This window comes from Sceloporus undulatus, chromosome 6 (genome assembly GCF_019175285.1).
Source record: "Sceloporus undulatus isolate JIND9_A2432 ecotype Alabama chromosome 6, SceUnd_v1.1, whole genome shotgun sequence".
Taxonomy (NCBI): domain Eukaryota; kingdom Metazoa; phylum Chordata; class Lepidosauria; order Squamata; family Phrynosomatidae; genus Sceloporus; species Sceloporus undulatus.
Window position 1 is genome coordinate 124,364,287 of NC_056527.1, and position 15,259 is coordinate 124,379,545.

Consider the following 15,259-nt stretch of genomic DNA (forward strand, 5'->3'; position numbering starts at 1 on the left):
TGTCTGCAATATTCAGCTGCTGTTTGTGGGCCAAATAGTACTTTTATTCCCATTGTAGGACTGATTAACTGGTGCTTGATGTTTTCTCTACCCACCAACTTCTCCCTGTTCACAATGGCACATGTTCTAGGGCAAGGTTTATAATACAAACGCAGGTCTGGATCTCCAGCCAGAGAGAGTTAAGCCTCTGCCTGCCTCCTCTTGTTTCTCCTCCATAAAATGTTGCCCTTTGGGCTTTACTGTATCTTGAAACAGCAGCAGCTGGGCAGTGGAACTAGTAAACAGCATTCTAACATTGCAAGACTCTTAGGAAGCAAAAACAAAGCCTAAAACAATGGCTCTTTGTTTGTAAAAAAAAGTCTGCTAGTTAAGTCCACTAATGGCCAATAAAACCTTGAAAACATGACTTCAGCATCCTTTGGCGATTCTAAAATCCACACAAATACATCACAGACATTTAGTGAAATCACAATATTCTAGAGGTCCTCTTTGAAACCTCCTTGAACATTTAAATGCTGACACTCCTATGTTTCTAATGTAGACCTGGCTTGGTGCCTTCACATAAGTCACATCCTGATATATTTTGTGTTTTTAGACAACAACTTACAGAAGCATCCAGAATGCAAGAAAGTATTCTCCTTAAAATGAAGTGCCCAGAATACAGTACTTCAGATGCGGCTTGACCAGCGCAGAATACAACAGGACTATTACTTCTCTTGACTTGGAAACTATGGCACGTTACAGACCGCCCCTTTGGGGCGGCCTGTAGGTGCACCTTTCCCTGCCAGATCGGGGCCTCACCGTCCAGAACGGCAGCCACTGAGGCCCTGATCCGCCGCTTTCCAGGCTGCGGGGAAGTGGCAAAAGGCCCCTTCCCCCCAACCTGGCAGCGGTCTGCAAGCCCCAAGGCCACCACAAGGCCGCCACGCGGCGGCGAAGAGAAGGAGAAAGGGGCCATTTGGCTCCTTTCTCCTTTGGTCCGCTAGGCGCAGCCATCTGAAGGCTGCGCCCAGCGGACCAAACCAGGAAGGAGCTCCGAAACGGAGCTCTTTCCAGGGTCGTGGAAAGGGCGCCCTAGGCACCCTGCTGCGACCCCAATACGTCACAACCGCGCCACCTTGTTTGGAGGTGGCGCGGTCATCACGTATCGATGGCGGCGGCCGTGTGGAATGGCTGCTACCATTTTGTGCGCGCAGAGCGCGCACTAGGGTTAGGGCAGTGCCAAAGCACCGCCCCGTCTTAACCCTAGTACGCGCTCCACGCGTACTTTTTAGCCCGTCTGTAATGGGCCTATGGTTCCATTAAGACAGGATGAGATAACATTTGTCTTCTTTGCAGCAGCAATGGCTCTGCCCAAATGGAGTACATTCTCCGACCTTTAACAGATGAAAACCAGGCATCATCCAAGTGAGGTCAAGATGGCAAAAGTTATTAATAAGGAATAATACACAAGCTAGGAGAGGCTGCAGCAGTTTGCTTTTGCCTTAGCCAACAGGGAAGGGCATGGTCTCACCCTATCCTTCTCTCTCCCTGCAGAACTGAGTGCAAACTGCTCTTGCACTTTGTACTCTGGAGATTATGGCATGGGCTTTAATCATGTCATTTTCCCAACGGGATAAATGTGCATTTAACTTTAAAGATGGGTCTTACCGCATTCACTTGTCTGCAGTGCATCTGCAACCCAGGCTTATCCTGCAGTTTCTCAAGCACGGGAAAATCCCATGCTTGAAAAGACACAGGATAAACATGGGTTAAAAACGGGTTGCGGACAGGTGAATGTGGTAAGATTCATCTTTAGCATTAAACATGTGTGCCATAATCTCCTCTCTTGACAGCAACTGAAATAAACTGAGGGCCAAGGGGGATAAGTAGGAGGAGGGAAAGAAAAAATGGGAAAGTTTTAAAAGCAGCTGGAAAAGTGGGACATCAGAGGATTAATCTGGACTGTCCCTGCCAAATTGGAACAGTTAGAGGGTATGAATAAGATTTGCAATGTAGGATTTGGGGCCTGGCAGGCTATTGTGGATGCAAATTGACCAGGCAGTATGCCAGGCAGTTTACGTAGTTTGATGGTCTGGTGCTCAGATACCAGCTTTTTCTGGAATGAACTGTAACCAAAGCAAATATCACCATGGAAGGAGAAAATATTTGCTGCCCATTGCTTCCTTTATAGATTCCACTTCACTTTTCCTCCTTTTCTAACTCATGCTAGAAAGCTGAGTTATATATTCCTGTTATATATTTCATGGTGAAATGGATTGTGTGTGCTATTCCAGACCCAAGTGTCTATAAGGTTTCCAACTGGAGCTGGGGAAACATAGTGATTGTCGTAAACCCAGAGATGTCACAAAAGATCAAAGAGAACCTGTGCCTTCGAGGCCTTGCAGCACCTAAATTAAAGTTAGGCAACAGCTGGTATTTGCCAAAAACAACACGCTCATGTTGAACATAATCCTGCTTGATCTCCACTACCTGAGTACACTTAAGCCACTTTGGATACAGTTTATCTCCAACCATTCCAATGGAGATTTCCCATGGAATTGTTTCCCACGGAGTGATAACATACCATTCACACATTAGCGTTCAACCATTTGTAGTGAGTCAACCATCTCCTTCTGTAACCTGGTCATTGGCTAGCTGCCTGTGCCTTGCTGACTCCACTTTTTTCTGGTTCCCACTGAATCACTGCCATCTCTTTACATCTTCCCAGTCACTTATCCAGACCCATCCGGACAGTCACCTTCTAGTTCCCATTGACTCACCCTCACCTTTCCTTGGCTGCTGCTTCTGCCTCCTCCTCCACAAGACATAATTGCATCCTTTCGTGCCCTGAGTATCTGTTTGCATCAATATAAAAGAGTCGGTGCTAGAACCAGGCAGCGTGTGCATTCGCAATCCTGTGTGAACCTGAGAAGTCGTGGAACCAACAGGAGAAGAGACTTGGACTTAAGGATTCAAAACTACACACTCTCCCAATTCCCTTGGTGGTTATTCTTTTGTAAGTACAAGAATTTACTATTGGCTCCTACAAGATCACAAGAGACAAATTTCCTACAGTAGTCTGTGCATTATGTTTCCTATTTCAGCGTATTTCTCATTTCATGAACAAACATGTGTTCTTTGGGAAAGCTGCCATGCTCGCTCCTCCCTCGTCTCTGTGAAATATTACATATTAATGGCTAGTGGTGAGATGTTGTTTTGCAGTTTATGCAGACAGTTTGTAAAGAAAGGAAAAGCAACACGAGTCTTGCTCTATCATGCTGGGGACATAAGCGGTCCTGGTTGACATTTAGTGCTCCGTATTTATTCATGGTCCTGGTTGACATTTAGTGCTCCGTTCAGAGGTTAATATACTACTAACAGTGGATTATTCAGGGATGCCATGTGAATGTTTGGTAATGGTTAGGAGTTAAGTTACCTAACTTCTTGGGTGTATAAGTGATGGATTATATGGACCTAGGCCACTGATCCATTGGAGAGAGCTTAGTGCTACCTTAAACACAGAGCCTAGAAAAGTGTGTTGGTTGTTGTTGTTGTTAGGAATGTCAGTAATCATGTTGGCTAGGGATTCTGGAGTTTTACTCCCCCAAAAAGTAACTGTTCTGAGCTCTGCTGACTGAAAGTGCATCTCCGTAGTTTCAGTCATGGATCTTTTCCACTTGTATTTGAAAATGCCAAGGATTAAACCAGGGATCTTCCAGCTGAAAAGCATGGGCTTTGCCACTGTGCTACAAACCTCTCATCTTCTGCAGCAGCTGCATCCATCCTGCAGAAATAATCTGGTTGACACCACTTTAACTGCTATGGCTCAGTGCTATGGAATTCTGGGAATGGTAGCTTGTCAGACTACCACTCCCAGAATTTCATAGCCTTGAGCCACGGCAGTTAAAGTGGTGTTGCACCAGATTGTTTCTGCAGTGTAAAATACAGCATAAGTCCCAAGGTCCTATAAGCACTGTGAAGTATGTCCACATAATGAACATTTTATTTAGTCCAAAGTTTGGCTGATAGAGTTTTAGTAGACATTGCTTGCCCACCTTAAAGCTTCTATATCTTCACATTTTTTGAGCACCCGAAACTTTATTTAAAAAATGAAAACTGGAACACTTAGGAAGCTGGGTGCTGTGTATCCAATGCTGTTTTTGTCCCCCCCCCTACTGTTAGAGCATCCACACAGCTACCTGGAAAGGTCTCAACAAGGACAGAGAAGAAGCCATGACTAAAAACAGGACTAACAGCTTTTTGCAAACAAACTGTTATCTGAAGAGCAATACTGAGTGAACAAAATTATGTTAGAATGGATTCAGCAATAGTGCTGCTTTGAGAAAATTCACGTAGAAGGGTATCCGACCATAGTGTCTTTCTTGTTTGTGGTTTTTAAAATATCCATCCTTTTGCTCTGACTTGTTCAGAGATCGCAGCACATAGTAAATCCAGGTATTCCTATTAGTGGAAAATTCCTTTCCATTCAGCCTAAGCCTCAATTGTGGCTCAAAAGGTTTATTTCTCAGATCCCCCCCCCCCCCCCCCCCGCTTTCTGGTTTACTAGCAAAGAAAACAATAACTTTCAACCCTGGGCCATTTGATCACATGGGCAGGTGCTTATAAATGCAGCTTATTTGCTCACACCAGCTAGCATTTCAAGGAAGAGAAAGAGGTCCAGGTACTTGTTCTTCAGATGCAGTGAAAGAGCTGGAGAAGTGCAAGGCGGCAACGCATTCATCACCTGCAGAACTGGCGCGCAGGTAACACCTGGGGCTGTCACCTCTCCTCTCCCAGCAAATTTCCCAGGGTTTTCCCCTTCCCTGATGATGCCAGTCATGGTTATAGTGGAAGAGATGGGAATTTGGGTTTGATGCCCAAAGGCATGTCTTTCTTGATGGTGAAAGTGAGGCCTATGGAGTGTGGCGCCACAAACTTCAGCCAAATGCTTGGAAATAGAGCTTCTTCCTTGGAATCTTTAGATATGGCACACAGCTGGCACTACCATTAGTCAGCATGAAACAGCAACAGATTATTATTAGTGGTAATAGTAGTAGTAGTATTTGTATTTGTATTCCACTTTCCCCCCAAAAACTGGGACTCAAAGTAGCTTACAGTACAGTCAACCCTCCTTATCCAAGGATTTTTTATACACAGATTCAAGTATCCACATCTTGAAAATATTCCCCCCAAAATTATAAATTCCAAATAGCAAACCTTGATTTTCCATTTTATATAAGAGAGACCATTTTGCTGTGCCATTGTATTTAATGGGATTTGAGAATCCACGGATTTTGTTATCCATGGAGGGTCCTGGAACCGAACTCCAGCGGATACCAAGGTCCCACTGTACAACTAAAAACATACAAAGGTGATACATTAAAACAGAATAAAATTATTACTATATTAAAACAAATTGCTCCCTTAATATAGAGGACAGAGAGGGACGAGAAAATAAAGGTGAACAGAGACTTGTCATCTGTCCCCTGCCCAGAAACATACTTATTGCTCTAAGGCATAGTGGAAGATGAGCCAGTGTGGTGTAGTGGTTTGAGCCTTGGACTATGACTCTAGAGACCAGTTCAAATACCTGCTCTGCCATGGAAACCCACTGGGTGATCCTGGGTAAGTCACATGCTCTCAGCCTCAGAGGATGGCAAAGGAAAAATTTGCCTTGAACAAATCTTGCCAAATATCCCCTATGATAGCTTTTCCTAAAGGTTGCCATAAGTCAGAAATGACTTCAAGGCAACAATAGTGGAAGACACTGTCACACCAGCATGGACTCCAAACGCCTGTGTCATCTGTTTCTACACAGAGAAAGAAAGAATTTCATTTTGTCCATTGCAGCAGGCATTAAAATAGCTTGGACGAGTCCCAATGAGAAAAGATTCTCAATCCCATTAAAGACAAATTAGGTGAGTAGAACTGATGTAAAGCGAGAGCCTCTAAACTCTGGGCGATCTTGCCTTCTCATGGAAGGGCTGCAAACAGCAATGAGGATCACAGATATATATTTCTTCTTCTTCTGAGCATATGGCAGCTTTGGCATTAGGTGATCATGAGGTATAGGGCAGAAAGTCTGTGTAGGCTGGGTGTCAGATGGCAGAGAGCCAGATGTGGCAACACCCACCATTGTCTGTTTTGCAAGCATTATGTAACGTTATGCAACAGTTTGGGCTGCTTCAAGAGTGTCTTGGCGTCTGGGTGCAAACCTCACGTTTTCATCCACGGCTGCAAAATGTTTTAGACCAAGCTAAGAGCTGACACATGTGGCCCTGGGACCTTTATCTTGTCCAAGCAACTGGGTGTTACCTCTGTTGAATTGGACAGAACTAAATTAATGCCCATGGTTATATTACCTAATGCCAAATACATGAGGAGTAGTTTGTCACACAGAAGGCATGCGTGTGTCTGCTACTCTGGGAAGGCAAGACTAGATTTAATAGGCTTAAATTACAGGAGAGTAGAATAAAGATGAACAGTGGGATAATATATCCAATTACCTGGAATGGGAGGCCTCTCTTTCAATGGAGAATTGTCAAGCAGAATCCGGACCACAACTTGGAAAAGCAATCTTTTTGACTGCATCTCCCAGAATGCCCCAACCAGTATGTGCACTGGTCAAGAGAGAGAGAATTGTCCTAAGCTCTTGGCTGGCTGGTCATTTCTTACTGCAACAACATCTGCAGAGCCCAATGTTCCCTATCCCTGACCTAAAGCATTACCCATAGAGAATTATGGCAAGGTAGTGACATAAGAAATAGTGCAAACAAAGGGCTGATACTAACAGCGAGACGCAGTTACTCAGGATGACTCTGGCCTGTTACAGACTGCCAAAATAAAACTGCTTCGGGTCTCTGGAGGTATGCTGTTTAAATGATGCATGCATCCTAAGAATCTGGAAGCTGCACCAAAGCTGCACTCCAGTGCTTAGGAATGGAGTGTGGCTTTGGCGTGACCTCCGGACTCTTAGGACCCATGCATCATTTTAATGGCATACCTCCAAAGAGACCCCAAGCAGCTTTATTTTGGCAGTCTGGAACAGGCCTCTGTTCGGTTTATTTGCTCTGCTTCTTTTTCTGCTCTGTTCACTGTTCCTTGTTGCCACTGTTGCTTGTAAATGGCTTTGATTACTCTTCTTAAGGTTCATAGTTCTGGGCTGAAATCCTAGCCATTGAATCACTTTCTATCCAGAGTAATTCCAGGTCCTGTGACCTCTATTCTTTCCTCCAAGAATGCAGAGGCAGGGAGATAATTCTGTAGGAACTCAAGTAGCAAAGACCGCCTTTTTAGAAGCAGGATACAGCCAGGCATGTTTGAAGATGCTCTCTAAAAGGTCTTGTCTCCCTCCAAGGTGCAGGCAACGCTCTTATTTTAGCTTTTATAGGAATCTGTGGAGAGCAGTGTGGTGTAGTGGTTTGCACATTGAAATAGGAAAGCTTACCATTCTTCCTATTTTGGCACGGGAAAAATCAAGGCCAAAACAATATAGGGTGAATGAAGAGATCTTCCAAAGGGCTCAGAAGGTTGCAGTCAGAGACGAAATAGATTTATTCAAGTCAAGCCACATGTTTGAAACACAAGACTGTTTGCTTCTCTGCACTGCAGTTTCTTTTGCTATTGAAAGGGTGGGGGAAAGGGGGGGGATGAAAAGGAGGGGAAATGAGGGCATTGATAACACTTAGCCGCCTCATGAATGCACCCTGGAAATTAACGCACTGCAAAGCACTTGAAAATGAAAAGTGTGAAGTATTACTGGTAATATTATCCTATTTTTATGCAACTCTCCTTGGCAATGAAGAAACAGAGGGAGGAAGCAGCAGGAGGTTGGAAAGAAATGATGGGGATGTGCTATTAAAAGCAAAACCATGTCCAAACAGAACATTTTTTTTCCACGACTTTTCATATGACAGCAGCAGCTCTTAATACTGTATGAGGCTGTGAATACTGTATGAAGCTACAGCTCAATGAAGAGCTGGGCTTCTAAATGTTTCATGCCAACAGCTGCAGCGCTCTCCCCGGACGATACGTTGGCTTGCCTGCCTACGTGCTCAGAAATGGGACACAGTGGCTGGGTATGTCTGTACACAGCAACATAGGCCCTTGCCTTGTTTTCTAAGAACCTTGCCTTAATTTAAAGGGAGCTTTGCCACCATGAGGGAGATTCTGTAGGCTGGCCAAAGCATGTTTAGTATGGGGCAAAGGCTGACAGCCAGAACATAGTGGTTTGGGTTTTGGATTAGGACTCCAGGAGACCTGGGTTCAAATCCCCACTTGGACATGGACGACCCACTGGGTGACCCTGGGCATGTCACACTCTCTCACCATCAGAGGAAAGCAATGGCAAAACTTTTTCTAAACAAAGAAAACATTAAAGTCACCATAAGGCACACAACATGAAGGCACACAACAACAACAAGGGCTGACAAGTTCCCATGGTTTCTCTCTTCCCACACCTGATTCTGCCATTGCTTAAGGAAGGAGTGGGAATCACACAGCTATCACAAAGTTATTGGATTGCAACGCCTGCCACCCTAACCGCCATAAACACTGCTCAAGAATGCTGAGAGATGCAGTCCAAGAACATCTGGAGGGAGTCATGATTCCCACCCTCAGCCTAATGCAATGTTAATAACGTCTTGCTTTACAGATGTTTCTAAACTGCAGTTCACATCAGTCTTAGCTAGCATAGCCAATTGTGGAGAATTATGGGAGTTATAGCCCCATACTAGATTGTCATGGCCTAAAGACTGCACTCCTGTTTTTTATTTTTGGGTAAGGATGTGGGCACTGCTTTATGGGATGTAGCCAAAGTCTCCTTATAGCACAAGCCAAGAAATAAGATCCATTGGGTTCAATGCAGTGTACTTCGAATCCTGCATTATGTCTAGATGACTAGAGGTTCAAAAGCAGGGGTAGGCAACCTTTTTGAGCCGGGGGCCGGGTTGCTGTCCCTCAGACAACTGGGGGACCGAAGCCAAAAAATAAATAATTAAATAATGTTTTAAAAAATTAAATATATAAATAAACCAGGACAAATGTAGGACAAAATTTTCAAATGGAAGACAATTTTTTTAAAAAAATGGAGGACACGTGAAAAAATTTGCTGATTTCTAAAAAAATGTTAATATAAATGCATGTTTCTGAGGCTTCTATAGACAATTGCCCCCCAAAGGCCCCAGCGGCTGGGGCCGGTCCCAAGGCCTCGCCGGGCCGCAGGTTGCCTACCCCTGTTCAAAAGTATGATGATGGGAAGATGGAATTGCAGTCAACAAAGTCTGGATATTCCCACAGACCTCATCCCTGCTGTGCTGGTCATTTGCCATTCAGATATATCCTTGGATGTTTCATTCTCTCTCATCTTGCTTGCCTGCATTCCAGATCAGAGCATGGAAAATCTTTGGGTTTTTATTTCAGTTCCCAAAATTTCCCAGAAAGCATGACCAGTGCTGAGCCGCATGGGACAAGGTTTTAATGGTATAAAGCTATTTCCTCTATGGCCAATAGCCGTGGCAACTGGGAGGTATTCTGGGTCATTCAAAAATAACTTTTCCAATCCAAGCTCTGTTCCATGTTATACAATTAATGTCCTGCAAAATGTTTCAGGGGAGGCATGCCCTCCAGCATTTCACAGACGAAAAACAGGATGTTTCAAGAAACCATAAGTTATTAAAGAGGGAAAAGTGCCTTAAGCTAGGAGAGCAGTTTGCTTTTGCCTGCTTCTACTGGGAATTGCAAGATTTCACTCCCTCTTTTCCTCTCTCAAAGCTGTTAAATGAACTGAGTGTAAACTACATTGGCACTTTGAACTCAGTTTGCAGCAACTGGGAGAAAGTGGGAGGAAGGGAGAGAAACTGGGACATTTTAAAAGTAACGTGGAAAAAAGGATGACAGAGGGTTAATAGGGACATTTGGAAGGTATGGGCCCAAGATGAACAAACAGATGGGAAGATGTACAGCCCCAGACTGTCCACACTTTGTTCCTCTGCTGTTTATTCTCCTTTGATAACAGAAAGGGCTGGTTGCTATTGTTTTTCCTCCTTTAACAAATGATCCTGAGATTCAGCACTAAAAGATGGGCACATGGTCCATTGTTCTGTTTGTTTCCCTCACTGTGGAGGTATGCATCCAAGACAAACGCAATCTCTGAACTAAAAAACCCCACTATTTATAGATAACCTTGGTTTCAAATGTTAAGCCGGATGGCCATTTAAAACAGTGCAGCAAGAGCCTTGTTAATGAACAAGCATTCCTAAGGGATTGGCTTGCGCAGTTCGTTTTAAAAGAAAAACCCAGCTCTTCCAAATTATGCAACCGCTTTAAGTTTTACGGCAAGCAGGAAACAAAAGGGTCCTAAAGTACACCATGACAGCTGTGCCTCCTGCTTACATAACAGTCTTGCTCAGGCAATGTTTGTTTGAGATAGGTTAGAAGGAATCCAATGTCTGTTTGGCACATACTTTACAAAACGGTGGTTCATGCTCAAGTTTGCTGCATTGCTGATTTGAAGTGTTTGTTGTTGTGTGCCTCCAGGCCAAGAAACCTATCATGGGGGGTTTCTTAGCAAGTGTCTTCAGAGGGGGTTTGCCCTTCCTTTCCTCTGGGGCTGGGCTGAGACAGTGTGACTTGCCCAGGGTCACCCAGTGGGTTTCCATGGCCCAGCGGGGATTTGAAATTTGCCAAGAAGACCCCATGATAGGGTCACCATAAGTCAAAAATGGCTTGCATGGCACACAGCAACAACAACATTAATGCAATGGCAGTTTCCTCTCCTGTCATAAACTGGAAACAGCTTATTTTCCACTTGAAGGCACACAACAGCAACAACAACAACAGAGCTAGCAAAGCTCTACTAGGTATTTGAGGAGCCAATTGCTTCCACAGTGGCCTTATTGAGCATTTATATTCACTTTGCAAACATTGTGCTTTTTTTAAAGAAAAATCTATTTCGTCATCCACCACTTCTTGCCATTTTTGAGTAAATTGTGAATCATAACTTACAGTTACCCATACGATGTTCCTTTAGGGTTTCCAGAATGAAGATTGGAGCGAGTTCCTGTATAGTAATAGTTGTGTAGAAGAGGCAATTTGGCAGGTGTAGCTTATTATCTGGTAATGTAACAAGCAACACCTGCTAAAATTCCCTCTTCTGTACAACCATTAAAGGTACAGGAGCCCTTTCCAGATTTCCCTCGAGCAAACCTATCTTTATTCTAAAAGAAAGAGACCATCGCTGAGTTCAAAATTAATGCAGTTTGACACTGCTTCAACCACCATGGCTCAATGCTATGGAATCCTGGGATTCGTAGCTTGGTGAAATACTGAGCCTCCTCTGGCAGAGAGCTCTGGTGCCACCACAAACTACAAATCCCAATATTCCATCAGATGGAGCCATGACAGTTAAAGTGGCGTCAAACTGTATTAATTCTGCAGTGTGACAGCAGCCTAAGTTGCAGTGGCAAAGCATGCAGAAGGTCCCAAGTTCAAATCCTGACATCTCCAACTGTTCAGGTGGCCACTGCCAGTCAGAGTAAACAATACTAGGCTACATAGATAAATAGTCAAGCCATTTACAATCTTCTGTACCAATTACTAATCTGTTCTAGTCTGTGACCTTTACTCCCAGTGTGCACTGATTTGAGATTTCTGGAATCTAGAAGAGAGATACACAACTAGATGATAATGCATGATGCTATTTGGGGATTGTACAGAAGTAGGTGTTTATTAAAATAATTCATCTCTGGTCATTGCACTTCTCGGTGTCTCTGTTGTGAACGTATCACAAATAGCTTCTTCACTTTACAAATTCACTTCTCTCAAACAACTGGGGAATGTGCAAGCTGGGGTTGACATGAAAATAGTGTTTTAAAAATCCAGTTTAGCTTTGAATCTTCCATCATACTAGCCAAACCAGAAATGGATACAGGATTACCCCGGCATACAGAGTGTCCGGTTTCATAGGGAAGGAAGTGGCATATCCCAAATGCAAGGGAGACGGGTGGGATGGACGCTATCCAAAGAACAGCTTTGAAGCCGACTCTCCTCTCATCCACACATATCCTTCTCTTTGCAGGCTGTTGACAAGAGGAAGATGGCACTCAGAAGCAAACTCCACTTCGGGCTGAAAAACAAGATGGACAACGCCTTGTGAGTACACAGATTGGTTTAATGTCTTTCTGCCCACTTTGCAATGCTCAGTTATTGAACTCATCCAAGTTTAGAACAGTGTGCTTAACTGGACTCCAGAGTGCTTTCCTTCTTGTGTCACATTAAGGGGCCCAATGTTTCCAGACACCGCACTGTAAAACACGGCACTGAAGGAATTCAGATTAACTGCTTTCCAAAGGAACAAGATGTGAAAGTCTTGAGGTGTTTACCAAGAACTAAGAAGTGCAAAAGTGCTACAGAGGGGAGGCTGAAATGAGAAACAGAATGTTAGAATGCTTTGTGAATTGAGAATATCTGTAACAGATAGATAAGATAGATAGATAGATAGATAGATAGATAGATAGATAGATAGATAGATAGTATCTAAAGCTTCTGTTTCTGTTGGTTCTCAGAAACACTAGTCTAGCATTGGACTAGGAATCCGCCTTGGATTCCTTCTGGGATTAGTTTATGTGGATTAGTTTTCATTTATTATTAATTTATGTGGATTAGTTCTAAGGATGGGGATAATGGGATTTATTTTATTGTGTTGTATGTATTATTATTATTATTGGAGAAAAGTGGCACACAAATTAAATTAAACAAGAAAACAAACAAATAAATAATCTAGAGAGCAGAGTTTGAACCTTGGCTCAGTCATGGAAACCCATTGGGACACCATGGGCAAGTCACATACTCTCAGCCTCAGAGGATGGCAATGGCAAACCCCCTCTGAAGAAACTTGCCAAGAAAACCCTGTGATAGGTTTGCTTTAAAGTTGCCATAAGTTGGAAGTGACTCGAAGTGACACAACAACAACATCCATAAAGCCTCTTCCCCCTAAATTTACCAACTAAACAGTTCCTGAGGATGCTACTGACTAACAAGTTACTAATCACATTAGCTGTTCCTTGGAGGCATGTACCATCCTATGAAGGTCATGTGAAATGATATTAAATAAATCCTAGTCTTCAGACTATTATAGGTGTGAATATAGCACTTTTTAGAAGTCTGCTACACAAGTGCTTTCCTAGACTTGTCTGGTACAAGAGATCCATCCATTTGCTCTGAACAAAGCAAAACCATCCGTCTATGAACATCGCACTCTTGTTCTTTACCACCCTTTCCCTTGCTTTGCAAGTTCTTATTTGCCCTATTACAGCACTGAGCACTTGTGTAACACAAATGACACTTCCCTAGCTAGCTAGAATTGAACTTTTCAACTGTCAAGCAGTAACTGGACAGTTGGCGAATGTAAAGTGAAGCAGACGTGTTCACTGAGTTAATTTTTACAACCTGGAAGGAGGAATGTGAGTGAAGGAGGTCATGGTCCAAGTAGCAGCAGGTAGAGTAAACAAAAGGTGAAGGGAACTGGAAAGTTAGTGATCTGGTATGGTGCATTGCATCCCTATCTATCAAGACAGTTCTTGCCCTTCACAAACAGAATGTGAACTTTACCCCAAGGGTAAAGTTACTCTCCGCTCCCACCAAGTTGATTCAGCATTGCCTGTTACATACTGACAAGTGTCTGACAGCTCACACCAGCCTCTCCAGAGATCCGACTGAACTCAACTGAGGTTTTCTAAGGTTCCCCGAACCCACCAAGCTACAACAAGCCTAACCAATTGGAAGAGGTTTGTAGACACTTAGGGTGTTGGCTATTAAATATGTAATGCTATGCACACAGTGCAAGGACTTCTGGACATTGGTGGTGCTAAGGTGGCAGAGCTGGGGTTTAGACAGGAAGATGGGGCATATTAGCTGCATCTGCACTGCAGAAACAATGCAGTTTGACACCACTTTCACTACCATAGCAATACTATAACCATCTCCAATCCACCAATGGTTGTTCCATCTCATCCGAATTGCATTTCGGTTTACTTTGAGGGGAGATGACAGAGCTGAATGCAATTTGAATGCTAGATAATACACACACAGAGAGAGAGAGAGAGACAGAAAGGGAGTATTTTTAGAAGAGCTTGAGTAAAAAGTGGTGCAAAATCTTTCCTTCTCCACCCCATGTGGCCAAACACACTCCTTTGGCACAGCTATCCAATTTCATCCTTAGTTACTTGCAGCTCACTGAGAAAAAAACACAAAGCTTTGCATTGAAATTTGGAGTTATCTGCCCAAAACAAGGGTGCTTATGGAGCAAGGCAGATGGGAAGTGCTTTTGGGATAAATTCAAGAGGCTTATATCAGGGAGGCCTGGAACAGACAACAAACTGCATTTTAATTATAGCCGTGGTACAAACACAGTACTATTGTGGCAACAGTGGGCAAAATGAGCTCAAACTCAAAATGAGTTTGAACAAATCCAGTTTTTTACTTGATTGCATCCATGGCATTGGAATGTGTGTAGTTCCTTTTTCTACTCTGACGAATGACAGCTTTTCCAGAGTTGCAAGGATGGGTTATGGCTTCAGAGGACTTACAATGGTAGTGAATGGTATGAGTAAATGGTGGGAAAGTGACCCAGAACATTATCCTATCCATGCTCAGTTACAGATAGCTTCAGCCTCTCATTGAACTGTATTAACTTTTCTTAAAAAGGATCTGATCAGTTTTCCCCATTCTGTTGAAATGCATTGTATTTCTACTTGAATGATAGCAATATTCCAATTTTTGATACATTTAATTCTAATACATATAAATTAGTCTGCATAAGTCTTATGCAAACCTGTGGTCCTTTTTGTCTTATTTTGGAGAGGGGATGAAGTTCTCCCTTTTTGGTCAATAAAGCAGCCATCCGAAACATGGGAGAAAGATGTTTGTGAGCTGGCAGGCCTGCAGTTTCCCATCCCTCATCTTTGTTTATCTCCTCGCTGTATACACCACTTGGTCCCTCTTACCTTTCCATCCATTTCCATTTTGGAATAGATCTGTCTCCATGGTAATATTGCAAGAGGATCTCGGCACATTTTCAAAGAGCGCTTCACACTTTGCCATTTCAAGGGGTACGTGCTGCAAACTCACGCAGCTCACACGCTCCGGGGTGTGCAAGGAATGAGAAAAGAGCCCATGTACGCAATGCTCTGGTTTTAGCAGCCGTGCACAGCTTCGGTCTCCGAGGTGCACCGTTTCACATTAGGACACGTGAAGCAATGCCCAGAAAAAGCTTGTTGGA

General features: G+C 43.4%; 1 protein-coding gene across 1 annotated transcript in view; it reads right to left on the bottom strand.

Annotated features, from left to right (window-relative positions):
- The window catches only part of PEBP4 (phosphatidylethanolamine binding protein 4), a 159,534-nt gene extending 156,608 nt beyond the window's left edge, over positions 1 to 2,926 (bottom strand). The window contains exon 1 of the mRNA XM_042472683.1: positions 2,769 to 2,926. Coding sequence (XP_042328617.1) covers positions 2,769 to 2,889 — 121 coding nt within the window. The 5' untranslated portion in view covers positions 2,890 to 2,926. The remainder of the gene's footprint in view (positions 1 to 2,768) is intronic.
- Between the last annotated feature and the right edge of the window lie 12,333 nt (positions 2,927 to 15,259).